At 46.2% G+C, this 14,220-nt stretch overlaps 2 protein-coding genes across 2 annotated transcripts; one reads left to right on the top strand and one right to left on the bottom strand.

Moving 5' to 3' along the window:
• The first annotated feature begins 4,273 nt into the window (after positions 1-4,273).
• LOC123080711 (pyridoxal phosphate homeostasis protein) lies at positions 4,274-7,126 on the top strand. Its single transcript, XM_044503647.1, has 7 exons — positions 4,274-4,581; positions 4,680-4,746; positions 5,681-5,727; positions 5,904-5,991; positions 6,380-6,513; positions 6,602-6,700; positions 6,854-7,126. The coding sequence occupies exons 1-7, from the start codon at positions 4,351-4,353 to the stop codon at positions 6,932-6,934; spliced, it is 747 nt and encodes a 248-aa protein (XP_044359582.1). The 5' UTR covers positions 4,274-4,350; the 3' UTR covers positions 6,935-7,126.
• A 110-nt stretch (positions 7,127-7,236) lies between these two features.
• On the bottom strand, positions 7,237-11,414 carry LOC123080709 (uncharacterized). Its single transcript, XM_044503646.1, has 2 exons — positions 10,262-11,414; positions 7,237-7,514 (listed from the first exon to the last, which is right to left on the bottom strand). Exon 1 carries the CDS (start codon positions 11,383-11,385, stop codon positions 10,285-10,287), a length of 1,101 nt encoding a protein of 366 aa, XP_044359581.1. The 5' UTR covers positions 11,386-11,414; the 3' UTR covers positions 7,237-7,514; positions 10,262-10,284.
• Between the last annotated feature and the right edge of the window lie 2,806 nt (positions 11,415-14,220).

The following is a 14,220-nucleotide window of genomic DNA, read 5'->3' as shown; positions in this document are numbered from 1 at the left end:
CTAGCAGAGGAATTCGTCAGAGAGATCCTAACTCCCCTTACCTGTTCTTATTGGCAGCGGAGGGCCTTTCAGGCCTATTGAAAAATTTAAGTCAGTCATCTCAACTGGGTGTGATACAAGTGGTGCCTCTAGCTCCACCTGTTAACCACTTGTTATTCGCAGATGATAGCCTGCTGTTCTTTAAAGCAACTGGGGGAGGGGCGACTGAGGTGTCAAACCTGTTGGAGAACTATTGCCGGGCTTCAGGTCAGAGAATTAACACAGCTAAATCTTCAATCTTTTTTTAGCAAGGGTTGCCCAGCTAATATAAAAGATGAGATTAAAGTGATACTAAATGTTCCCAATGAATCCCTCAATGAGAAGTATCTAGGATTGCCCTCTGATGTGGGCAATTCTAAAAACGGGGCATTTAAGTACTTGAAGGACAGATTATGGAGTAAGGTGAAGGGGTGGATGGAAAAATGCTTGTCTTCACAAAGAAAGGAAGTCTTGGTGAAATCAGTGGCACAAGCGGTCCCAGTTTTTTCAATGTCATGCTTCAAGTTACCTAGGGGTCTTTGTGAGCACCTAAACAAGCTAATAAGGCAATTTGGGTGGGGAAGCAGGGAAGGTAAATGAAAGCCAGCTTGGGTTTCTTGGAAGTCCATGACTCAGCCCAAGTTTATGGGTGGGCTAGGATTCCGCGATTTTGAGCTCTTCAATCTAGCTCTATTGGCAAGACAGTCCTGGAGACTTTTACAGCAGCCGGATTCTTTGTGTGCAAGAATTTTGAGGGCTGTCTACTACCCCCAAAGCACAATTTTGGAAGCTGAACTTGGGAATCGGTCATCACAGGTATGGCGGGCCATAGTGGAAGGAAGAGATGTCCTCAAGCAAGGGATTATTCGGAGAATTGGAGATGGAGCAACAACAATAATTGGATACCGAGGAACGCTATCATGCGACCGCTAGCGTGTCTCTCGGCCAACCCCCCATCATTAGTGAATGAGCTGATTGATGTACACAATGCGGCATGGAATAGAGAAGCACTTGATGCTAATTTTATTGCATCAGATACTATGGCTATCTTGGCAATTCCGATCTGCACTAGACAAATGGATGATCACTGGGCGTGGAACTTTGAGAAGAATGGAGTTTTCTCGGTAAGATCTGCTTATCGAATGTTGGCTGACACAAAGCGTAGAAGAGAGGAATGGTTAGAAGGAAGATCAGGATCCTCGGATTTTGAAGCAGAAGCCAAAATCATGGGAGACGTTATGGTCTATCCAAGTTCCGGGGAAAATACGTCATTTCATGTGGAGACTGTCTAAGCTTTCGATCCCAACAGAGGATGTAAGACATGCAAGGAAAATGACGGACGATGATAAATGCCAACTCTGTGGAATGGCAGACTCATGGTGACACTCACTTTTTGAATGTTCTGTTGCCAGGTGTGTGTGTGGGCACTTGTTGATGAAAACATACTTGATTTTATTCAAGCGACGCCGGAGCAGAATGCTAAGGTCTGGTTATTTTCAGCTATAGATCATTTTCCTCGGGACAGTATGTTAACAATGGCCGTGACTATGTGGGCGATATGGTGGGCTCGTCGCAAGGCCATTCATGAGGGAGACCTGCACAGCCCACACGCGACTCATTCATTTGTGAAGAATTTTATTGCTGAACTTGCAACTATTCAAACTGGGACAGGAGCAAAGCACGACTCACACGCAGCAGCGAGACCTATTGCCAGGCAAAGGTGGATAGCACCCGAACTTGGAATTGTCAAAATCCAGGTCGACGGGGGAGTTGACAGAAACGGGAGAAGAGGGGCTGCTGCTACAATAGCCAGGAACCACGATGGTCTGTTCCTAGGCTCCTCAGCAATGGTTTTTGATGGGATAAATGATCCACCGATGCTGGAAGCGTTGGCTTGCCACGAGGCTCTAGCCCTAGCTCAGGATCTAAATTTAGATCAGATTGTTGTTGCTTGTGATTGCAAAACCGTCGTGGAGGAAATTAAGAGTGGGACGGAAGGGAGATATAGCATTGTTATCAAGGAGATCCAGGTCCAGGCAAGACAATTTTCTCGGTGTGATTTCATCTTCCACTAGTAGAAAACAGGGCTTTGGTTCGGCCAGAAAAGAGCATTAATCCCGGTTGCATTACGAACCGGGACTAATGTGAGCAATAGTCCCGGTTCGAGCGGCTAGGGCACCGTACAGGCATTAGTCCCGGTTCAAATGGGACCTTTAGTCCCGGTTGGTGTCACGAACCGGGACTAAAGGGTGCGATGTCCATTAGTACCGGTTCATGCCACCAACCGGTACTAAAGGTTAGACCTTTAGTCCCGGTTCGAGCCACCAGCCGGTACTAATGGGGTTTGAGGCATTAGTACCGGTTCATGGCACAAACCGGTACTAAAGGTCCCATTTTCAAACTCTACCCTCCCCCCTATCGCCTTTTCAGTTTTGTAAAAAGCAAAAGAAAATAATAAAAACTTCAAAAATTAAAATCCTTCCAGATGTAGTTATGTTACTACATGTACTAGTTAGGAAAATTTAAAAACTTAAATTTGGACATGTTTTGCAAAAAGTGTAGGGAAAATGTAAAACGGCTATAACTTTTGCATACGATGTCAGAAAAAAACGTATAATATATCAAAATGTTCAGCACGAAAATCCGCATCCGATTTTGACCGCCTACGGCTTGTTTGAAAAATTTTAGAATCCTCAAATTCTAAAAGGAAAAAAAGTTATGCTCAAATTTCTGTTTTTTTTTAATTTTTGTTAAATCTGGTCAAACTACTTATTCAAGAAGTATTAGTGTTACTAAATAATTATTCAAGAATATTAGTGTTACTAAATAATTATTTCAGTTTTTTTGAATTTTGGTCAAATCTGGTCAAACTGTGGTCAAACAATGGTCAAACTAATTATTCAAGAAATATTAGTGTTACTAAATAATTATTTCAGTTTTTTGAATTTTGGTCAAATCTGGTCAAACTGTGGTCAAACTACTTATTCAAGAAATATTAGTGTTACTAAATAATTATTGTTTTTTGGAACAATAGTTTCAAACTCAAACAGTGAAATGTGTGACTTCATGCTCAAGCTAAATTTCCGAGGGTTAATAGGATTGACATCTTACTATTGTCAGGAAAACAACAAGTGCAAACTTGGAAACGTGGGAGAATAGAACCCGGAAGTTAAGCGTGCTCAGGCTGGAGTAGTGAGAGGATGGGTGACCGTCCGGATAGTTAGATGATTTGGAATGATGAGGGGTGATTAGAGATTAGAGGTTAAATTGAGCAGTGATGAGGGGTGATTAGAGATTAGAGGTTAAAAAATTCAAAAATTTGAAAATTCAAAAAAATTCAAAAAAAATCATAAAATTTCCTTTAGTACCGGTTGGTGTTACCAACCGGGACTAAAGGTGAACCTCCAGGCAGCGGCCACGTGGAGGGCCTTTAGTCCCGGTTCGTGTAAGAACCGGGACTAAAGGGGGAGGCTTTAGTAACGACCCTTTAGTCCCGATTCCAGAACCGGGACTAAAGGCCCTTTTTCTACTAGTGTTCGAAGGTCGGCAAGGGAATGTTGATGTTCATAATTTAGTCAAATTTTGTACTTCTCTAGAACAAGGGCACCATATGTGGCTGGGAGTACCCCATGACCCTTTTGTTATCCTGTAAACCGAAACACTAATCAATAAAGTTTGGTTTACCGCTCAAAATAAAAAGCTCCCGGGGGTTGGGGTGGCACATTGAATATAACTTTTTTTTTCTTAGTAGAGCACATTGTGAATAAATCAATTTTTTGAAACTTTTAAATAACATTTACTATTTTAAAAAAACATGGGTGCCAAAACGCTGCACTCATCCCTTTTTTTTACTAGTCAATGTGTACGTGCAATGCACGTTAATTTGAAAGTATATTAAGTGCATGCGGATATTAAGTAGGATATTATTTACGTGTTATTATGTGATTAACATTATATTTGGCATGAAATTAACTACAAGCTAAACGTGTTGAGCGCTCGACATTGAAGCAGTCTAGGTCATTGGATTGACATGATTTGATGGGCGAGATTAATTGGATCTGTCCCTTTGGGTTTTTTTATATTGGTATAGATAAGAAGAATCTGCACTCATCCTAAATTGCACACTGCAAATAATCCTTTTTTTAGCGATACACTGCAAATAATCAAACAGTCAAAGAAGAGAGGTGTTCTTTACGGCCTGGCCCATACGGCCCGTAACTCGCTCCGGCTAAGCTTTGCTTTTGTGTGGGAGGGAGGGAGCGAGGCAACCATCAGCAGCAGCACCAGGAAAAACGAGCGGACGCCGGAGAAGCAACGGGAGGGGAGAGGAGGATGGCAGCGGCCGCGGCGGAGGGCGCGGCGGCGCCGGTGGCGGCGGCGATGCGGGCGGTGCTGGCGCGGGCGGGGCGCGCGGCGGAGCGGTCCGGGCGGGCGGCGGAGGCGGTGCGGGTGGTGGCGATCGGGAAGACCAAGCCGGTGTCGCTGCTGCGGCAGCTCTACGACGCCGGCCACCGCTCCTTCGGCGAGAACTACGTCCAGGAGTTCGTCACCAAGGCGCCGCAGGTGAGGCCACCTCCTCCGGATCGGATTGGATTGGATTGGGTGGCTGGATCCCCATCTGTTTGCTGGCTGATTGATTCAGTTCTGTTCTCCGCGTGCAGCTTCCGGAAGACATCCGGTGGCATTTTGTTGGGCACTTGCAGAGCAACAAGGTGAAATCGCTAGTAGGTATGGTTAAGATTTTGCCTTGGCGTGCCGCGTCTGTTTGCATGGAGGATTTGACAAATGGGTGTGGAAGGATTTGTTCTTCTTTGCCATAACACCACATCTCACATAGATGATTCTTTTTATGCTATATATCAAAGTAGGGGAACAGCAAAGTTAGATAATTAGTTAGTGATACAAACCTTGTACTCAATGACATAAGAAACTGATTTATGAATATCTAAGCATTTCAACTCTGCCTCTCGTAATAATGTTTTATCAGCCTGTTTTATTCCTTGGTTCCTGCATCTTTTATCTCCCAAATGTTACATACGAGAGTCATAAGTTGAAACTCGTACTTGGGAGTGGTGTAGCCAAATTAAACGATTCAAGCAATTCAAATCATATACTGTCTCTAGTCAGTCACATGATAGCCCAGTCTCCAGCCAACTGAATTGTGGTCTCTTCAGTCTGCACCATTGGGGCTTCAAGCATATAGATTGTCATACTTATTAGGCTACAACACAATTATAAATAACTTATATTTTGAAACTCAACCCCCATACACCACTGTAAGTGCACACGTGTCCTTAGGTTTTACTCCCTCCGTTCCTAAATATTTGTCTTTCTAGAGATTTCAACAAGTGACTACATACGGAGCAAAATGAGTGAATCTACACTCTAAAATATGTCTATATACATCCGTATGTGGTAGTCCATTTGAAATCTCTAAAAAGACAAATACTTCCTCCGTCCGAAAAAACTTGTCTCAAGCTTGTCCCTCAAATGAATGTATCTAGCACTAACTTGGTACTAGATATATCCATTTGAGGGACAAGCTTTTCCGGACGGAGGGAGTATTTAGGAACGGAGAGAGTATGATTCTGATTTTCTAAACAACTAACCGTCGCATGCGCTATACTGCTTGGACTTATTACCTATTTCTGCCGTTTTGCAGCTGCCGTTCCAAATCTTGACATGGTTGAGGGTGTAGGTAATGAAAAGGTAAGCAAACAGCAACAAACACACATTATGTTTACGAGTTAAATGCATCTAAACCAATATGGTGTTTGTATTTCTACACAAAAGGACGATAATACTGATTCCAACATGTTTGTTATATATGAGCTTCATTCTTATCTGCTCCATATGAGTATTACATAATGCTGACATGCTTTCAGATTGCTAATCATCTGGATCGTGCTGTCGTTAGCTTGGGGAGGGAGCCTTTGAAAGTTATGGTGCAAGTAAACACCAGTGGAGAAGAATGTGAGTTCAGAAAAGATATTCAATTGACCCAGTCACCTAATTTTTTGTTCAAGGATATATCTTTAAACTGCCATAATTTGTGAAACATTAGTTAACTGCATTTATGGTACAATCTTTAAATTGCCGTAATATTTCTAGACTTGTTTTATTACTTCAGAAGCCATGTTATAAAATAGCTGGATTTGTTTCATTACTTCAGAAGCCATGTTATAAAATAGCTAGATTTGTTTCATTACTTCAGAAGCCATGCCTTAAAATATATTCAAACTTTTCTCCTGATTCAAGTCGCTGCCATGCTGCTATATATTGCTTTTCTTTATGATTATATTATAGATGGCTTTCTTGGCGATGATGAATCAACTGATGTTACACTTCTGTTTTCATTCAGCAAAATCTGGTATCGATCCTTCTAAATGCGTGGAGCTTGCTAAGCATGTGAAACTAGCTTGCCCAAACTTAATACTGTCAGGACTCATGACAATAGGGATGAAAGATTACTCCTCAACACCGGAAAATTTTAAGGTGGCTTTCTATTATGATGTCATCACGAATGCTCCTTCTGTGTTGGGTTGACTTTTACAAGATGTTGTTTTGTGTGATCGTAATGCAGGCATTGGCAAATTGTAAGCTTGAAGTTTGCAAGGCCCTCGGGATACCGACAGAACAATTCGAACTCTCCATGGGAATGTCCGGTGACTTTGAGCAAGCGGTAAGAAAACATTAATCTCTCATGTTTATGTGGGGTTTTCAAACATCCCATCCCATTAAAACCAGAGTTTTGGTGTAAACATGGTACGATTCTTGGACCTCCATTAGTCCTCAAAGCAATTTTGACATTTCCTGTTTTGCTATCTTTGTTCAGATAGAGCTGGGCAGCACAAATGTGAGGGTTGGGTCAACAATATTCGGACCAAGGGAGTATCCAAACCAAAAGCAGAATTGAAGAACTCTGTTTCATGTGTTCCTCAATACAGTTCTTACATACATTGTATATATGATCGCATGTAAATGGACATGTAAATATCTGATGTTTAGAAGTGTATGGTTCCACAGAGGACACATATTTGGGGTATACCCTGCTGGTATTGCATTACTAAGAATGGCATTTTACCTCGTATATGCCAGTACTTTTCAAGTGCAGATTTTGGTTTTACCATTGGTGTGCGTTAGTCACTAATAGACTAATGTACAACCTAGGGCAGCTCAAAGAGCAAAACTTCTTTGCAGGGCAATTACAAGAGCTCATTGCAGCCAACTTCACTTCATAGACAGAGTTGTTCGTTTACGCAAAAAAATGTGTGCAGCAGCTGGACGAAGCACTACCACTAACCAGCCAAACCAAAATACCCCTGAAGCAAAATACTCTTCACCATCATGTTACAGACCACAGGCACAAAGCATATACTAGAACCCCCCCTACCCTCCCTTGTCCAAGATCTCTGTTGCCAACACAATAATGTTGCGTCCAATAGCCAACTTCGATCAACCTGAAGCGCAGTTTGCTTCGCAGGTTAATTTCTCTCCTGCAATGAAGACAGCACATATGAGCACCGTGGAAATAGCAGCATTAGGTTTTGCAGGATACATACTACTGAAGCAAGCATTATTCCTGACTTCACAAGAGTCCCAAAGCAACGCTATAACTATAGCAGAAACTAACATCTCCCCTGCCCACTTAAAACTCACCACCCATGCACATAAATCCTCATCTTAACAGGACATGGTAATCCATACACATGCACAGCAACATACTGTTATACACCACACTTGGCATGAGCGGTTCGCTGTCTCAAAAAATAAATATACTGTTATAGGCACATCACACCCCCCAAAAGAAATGAGGTATGGAATCTTTGCAGCAGCAAAAATTACATTTCTCGTCAACCGTTCACAGTCACTTATCCAAGCATGATTGAGCAAAGTTCCAAGACAGCGACGACTTAGCTAAACAATGGCATCGGCATTGGACTCATGAACTTCACGAAATAAAAGCCATCATTAGAAATCAGCCGTACAACCACCCACTTCAGTTATAATCTTAATGTAAACTCCATGGTTTGGCTCCTTAACACAGTCCGAGTCTAGGGCTACTAGTACTCACTAGCCCAAGCATCCACCTCTGCACATGCCATTGCTTTCAGGCCTGTCAGATCCACGACGCCATGAATTACTCGTGTCGAGCACTTCAAGAACACGCCACCTTAGAGCATCTCCAGCCGCGCCCCAGGAAGGCCTCCTCCCCAAGAGATTTTTTCGCGCCGGCGCCAAAAAAACGGCCCAGTCGCGCCCCCAGGAGCCCAATTTTCGCCGGCCTGGGCCGAAATCAGCGCCGGCGGACACAGGCCGAACCCGGCGCGCCGGGGGCGCCGGGGCAAGCGGTTTTGGCGCGAAAAAGCCGCGGGCCAGCCGCGTCAGCGACACCGCGCCTCGTCTTCCCCCAACGCCTCGGTTCCCGCGGGGAATCAATGGCAAGGCTGCCGCCGGTCAGCCTTGCCATTGATTCCTCACGGGCGGCGCGTCACGGGACGGCGCGCCGACGCCTCCCCTCCCTCGCACGCGTACACACGGGCGCGGCGCGGCTATATAAGCCGGTGGCCTCGCTCGCCTGTGGCCACACCAGCCCCGCCCTCACCGCCGAGCTCTACCTCTCCCGAGCGCCGCCGCCGAGCCCTCCCTCTCCCTCTCCCTCTCCCGTGAGCCGCCGCCCAGCCCCTCCCTCTCCCTCCCCCTCTCCCGATGGCCGAACGTTTCCCCGAAGACGAGGCGGCGGCCAACGGCTTCGGCCGCCGCACGCTCTGCGAATAGGAGTCGTGGCTCCTGTTCCAGGCAAACATCCCGGCGCCGCCGGACATGCGCGCCGGGCCGACGGGCTGGAGGCTCAGCAACGGGGGAGTGCCCATTCCTCCGTTGCCCGACGCCATGGCCAAACCCTCCTACTTCGCCGACGAGGTCGAGGTCGTGCGCGCCTCCCTCACCGACGCCCAGCTCTCCCTCCCCAGTACGCCGCCGACAACCACGCGGCTTGGGCGGCGTACTTCGAGCGCCGTCAGCAGCAGCGGATGGCGTCCACCAACGGCGCGGCGGTGGTCGACGGCCTGAAGAACAGCGAAGGGCGCCACCTGTGGTGGGGCGTCCCCGGCCGCACACTCGAGGGCGTGCTGACGCACCTCGAGGGCGGCAACGACCCGCCGTTGGCGTACCCCCCGGCGAGGGCGGCCGCCCTAGCGCACCACCGACGCGACGGGCCATGGGCGCCAAGGAGGTTCGGCTCCTCCTCTTCTTCCTCCTCCTCGCGCTCTTCCTCGCACTCCTCCGGCACTCCGGCGCTGCTCGGCGTCAAGGCCGAGCCCGCGGCGGAGACGCCGCTCGGCCGGCGAACTCGTAGCGCCGGCATCGTCATCAACGAGGGCGGCCGGCGCGCCTCCTCGTCGGCTCCTCCTCCGCGCTTCGTCAAGCCAAAGACGGAGCCGGGGCTCGCGCCGGTGAAGGCGGAGCCGGGTCTCCCCGCCATGAAGACGGAGCACGGCGAGGTCGAGCTCGACGACGACGCAGGCCTTGAATGGACACGTCAGGACTCCCTGAAGATGGCGAGGAGCGCCAGTGCGCCGCCCTGCGGCGCTTCGCGGAGCTCCGCCGGGGCCGCGACAAAGGAGGAGTCGTCGTCATCGACGACAGCGACGACGCCGCCGCGCCGCCGCTGCCACCAGTCCGCCATGGCGACGCCGGGTTCAGCGGGGGCGCCCGCGTCAAGAAGGAGAAGGCCGACGATGAGGATGGCGGCGACGACGGCGACTACTCGGCGTTCAGCCAGTTTCTTTTTTAGATTAGTTTATATATTTGCTATGTAATGAAAATCCGCGAACTTTGTCGAAATATATGCCCAAGTTGGCCGAAATTTGTCGTGTTTAGCCGAACTTCGCCGAAATTTGCTATATACTTTTATTTTTTGAACGCGCCGGGGGGCGGCCCTGGGGCCGGCGGCTGGGGGCCAACTCGCCCCAGGCCCATTTTTTGCGCCGGCTCACCTCCAGGCGGCGATTTTAGGCGCCCCCTTGGGGGCCAACGGCTGGAGATGCTCTTATAATGACAAACACTAGAATTTTTTCTGGATAGATAGATAAGAGACCAGACACCAAAGCATTGCAAGGGGAGCAGGTACGTATACCCGTCCTTCTGGATTTGCTGCTAAACAGTCATTTGAATATTTTGATTGGCAAACAGAAAATGTCAAACTAAATGACTGTAACTAGTCACTAGGGAGCAAATGTACCTTGAGAACTTGTGGATACTGCATCAGCAAATGCTTGGAAGGACCCAAACCGGAGATCCATAATCCTCAGTTCGCCCTGGGTGGTCGATAACGAATTCATGATAAGACCCATCAGCCAAAGAATACTCGCTCCACTTCCCAGAGCACCCAGTGAAGTACAAGCAGTCCCTTCGAACTGCCGGATGATCTGGACCAAGGCAACCGGCAAACTCATGCAAATTAAAGAACAAGCTGCAACCACCAAGGCTAGTAGTCCTCTCCCACTTCTTCTTCCCAGAGTGCAGATAGAAAACATGGTACACACATGGATCGAACTCCACCTCGACAATGAGCAATAACTCACGACGACGCTCTGCTAGCCAGAACCTTGGACAGTTAACTTCCGGCACACTCAATTTATCTCCAAGAAACGACAATACCGCAGAATTCTTGCCAAGCTTGACGACAGCGAGGCGGTAATGTGAGTAATTGTAAATCAGCGCATAGAGGGTGCCTTTCACGAACATCAGATCGTAAGGCAGGTGGCCTACATCGCAGTACACTGCCTGCCAGTGATCATCCCCAATGTGGCAGTAGTAGAGGACGCAGCAGCATTTCCTGAAGGTGACAACGAGGTCGCCGGAAAAGACGACTTCTTCAGAGTCTCTCGGTCTCGGGAGATCAGGCAGGCGGGCTCGCTCGCCTGTGAGGAGGTGGCGGATACGGAGCTCGCGGCAGGTGTCATAGCCGGCGCGGTCCTGGGTGGAAACGCGGAAGCCGAAGGAGTGGAATTTGGTGGGGCGACCTAGGCGGGTGCAGGGGAGGCGGAAGCGGAGGATGCGGCGGAGGGGGACGTGAAACAGGGCTCCCGAGGCAGAGGCCATGCGGGGGAAGAGGAGGAGCGGAGCCTGGGAGGCGAGGTTGGCCGGCGACGGCGGGATGAGATCCCGGTAGGTGCGGCAGGCGGCGCGGAGGGCGAAGAAGTCCTGGAGGTTCGTCAGGCGGCTCGCGACCAACGGCAGGAAGTAAGGCGACGACGAGGTGGGGTTTGTGGACGAAGAGGCTGAGGTGGTGGTGGTGGTGGTGGAGGCGAGGGCGGTGGCCGACGGCGAGGTGCTCGCCCGGCGCTTCTCCGACGAAGCCATTCCTCGCCGCCGCTTCTGCAGCGGAGTGGGACGGTGGGTGGAATGCTAGGGTTAGAGGCTCTTAGGAGGCCTGTTCATGGTCCGGGCCGGGATGGGCCTACCATCTATTGGGCTTGAGTCGTCTACTTTTAGAAGTTGGCGAGGTGATATCTCAAAAAAAAAAATCCCCGCCAAAAAGAAAAGACATCTAAAAAGAAACTACCCTGTCGGCAATTCATGTGCTGTAATCTAGTAGTATAGGGTATAAGCGTAAAATAAAATTCTAGTACTCCCTTCGTATCAAAATATAAGATGTTCATACAGGCAGAAGAAGAAGAGCAATGCTTCAAGAGTATTGAAAATGTTTATGCCAACATAGTGAACCACCAACATTCTCATGTATATAGAGATGCCCCCCTTCCTTGTTGCTGAACTGTAGTGTTATAGATTGTTCACTTTCTTTAGGGTAATAACATTGTTAACTGGAAAAAGAGTTGTTGGTTGTCTCTTTTTTCATGTTGTTGTACATGATAATTCATTTGAAATGCTATCCTCCTACATGCCAGTACTTTTTGACTACATATTTTAGTTTTAACGTTACATCTCCCTGACATCACCATTATAAAATGTATCAACTCATTATTTTTAGGTCCAAATTCATCAATTCCTTCCTTGCTTCTTGTGGTCTTTTTTTTAGATAAGCTTCTTGTGGTCTTTGGTTGCACATCTCGGAACAAATGGCAAACAATACTTTGCACCCTTTATTCATTTTATCCAAGATAATCACAATCAAGTTAGCATTTTGTAGAGATAGAACGAAGCACACATATCGGCTCAATGAACTTTTAAAATCTTATCAGCTTAATTTTTTTTGCAATAAGAATTTTGCTAACTTGCCAGGTTGGCCATCTATCCTCGATTATTGCCTCTGAGATTAAACCGGTCATGTCCAAGGATCATACGAAAAATCTTGTGCCAACAGATCATGGAATAAGTTTAGCGTGAGGTGTGAGGAAAGAACTATTGTCAGATATAGTATAATCATTTTTGCTAAAAAAAAGCTTAAATATATTTCAAAAAATAACTACGCCACAACAAATAAGAAGTTTCATCATATTAAGCGTTGTTTTGATTATTATTTTTCTTTATGAGAGCAACCGGCAAATCCTATTTGCCGCTCTGTGTGGCAAATTGTCGACCTGCTGGCATAGGAGGGGCCTATCTAGGCCGACTCATATTATAAAATTTTCTAAAGATAATGCTTTAAACCTTCTACAGATCTCGGTCCAGGTCATGATTTTATTCTTTTTTTTCATTTTCTTGCTACTTCTTTTACCGATTTTCTTTGTTTTTTAAGTTCCCTTTTAAAAAATGTTTCAAAATTTAAAAATTGTTGGGAATTCGACAAATGTTTGAAAAATTAAGTGATGTTCATGTTTTTAAAAAAAATTCGCTAATTTCAAACTAATAAAACTATCACTTTTCAAAAATTATTCACGCATTTCATAAAGTGTACCTATTTTTAAAAATTATTCACAAATTCAAAAAATGTTCTCATTTTCAAAAAGTATTCAGGAACTTTGAAAAATTGTTCAAGAATTTCAAAAAATGTTCTTATTTTCAAAAATATTTGGGAACTTTGAGAACTTCTTCAAGTATTTCGAAAAATGTTAATAATTTGAAAGAATGTTTGTGTTTTCATATGATTTTAAATTTTAACAAAATATGGTCAGGTTTCAAAATATGCTCGCATTGTAAAAAAGTGTTTAGGAATTATTAAAAAATATTGTTTTTTTCTAAAAAAAGTATTCACACTTTTTAAATATATTTTTCATTGATTTTTTAAACTAAAAAGCAAAAACAATGGGTGCTACAGTACCGAAGCCGCTGCACAGTTGGATTGCTACTGTTCCCGCTCCCACCCACTACATATAGTACCCAAGAAATGGGCCGGCCACGGCAGGGTTTTTCGTATGCGAAAAGGTGGCAATTTTGATGTAGTTAGGGTAGGAGGTCCCAACACCAATGCTATGTGTTGCCCTTTGCCTAGAACTAGTCTTCTTTTTAACGACGACCACACTAGTCGATGTGGGTCGAGCCGCAGGTAAGCAGCGATGCAAGAGGGTTTTGATCACGGGTTTTTAGAAGCTTCCATTTGGGCGAACGGGCGAGCGAGGCGCCCTAATGGGCCGGTCCACCATGCTAGCGTTTGAGCGAGCGGGGTACGGGGTGTAGCATGTAGGCGATCCTGCATATCAGGGACATGAGCCCATGTGTTTAACAACCACAAACATTCAAAAGGAGTGGCTCGACAAAAAAACCACAAACATCAAAAGGAGTGGCCCGAAAAACACTTGGGCCCTATTTGAAATTGAAAGAAACAAATGATTGGATTTCTCATTGATAGGAAACGGAGTACAAATTTATATATCTTGAAGAGACGTATCGCACAAGTCGTGACGACTGAAACCAATGCAACGGTTAGAAAAGAAGGAAAAGAGAGTCGTGTCGGTTGCTAATAGGCAACTACACAGTAGTTAGAGAAGGGGAGATTGTCCCTCTAATTTATGTGCTAATTAATCACCACACTCCCCCTAATCTGCACTTGTCCATGTAGAATCTTTACACGCTTGTCTAGGTAGTATCATCATCTTGAAAGATTGTCCATTGTTGCATCCTCATCTCGAAAGGATTCTCCTCCAAAGATTCTTCATTAAAATCCTTAATGAGAACAAGCTCCTACTCCATTCGGAGAGGCGGAGCGCCGTCTTTTTGAGATTGTGGTAGAGGATTTGGTATGGCTCGGTGTGTTCTACCCTCTCGGTCCACGCCTTTTGGACCATCCCGTTGATACCG

This window comes from Triticum aestivum, chromosome 3D (assembly GCF_018294505.1).
Source record: "Triticum aestivum cultivar Chinese Spring chromosome 3D, IWGSC CS RefSeq v2.1, whole genome shotgun sequence".
Taxonomy (NCBI): Eukaryota; Viridiplantae; Streptophyta; class Magnoliopsida; order Poales; family Poaceae; genus Triticum; species Triticum aestivum.
Note: the sequence above shows the minus strand (reverse complement) of the source record. Positions and strands in the feature narration are given on the sequence as shown.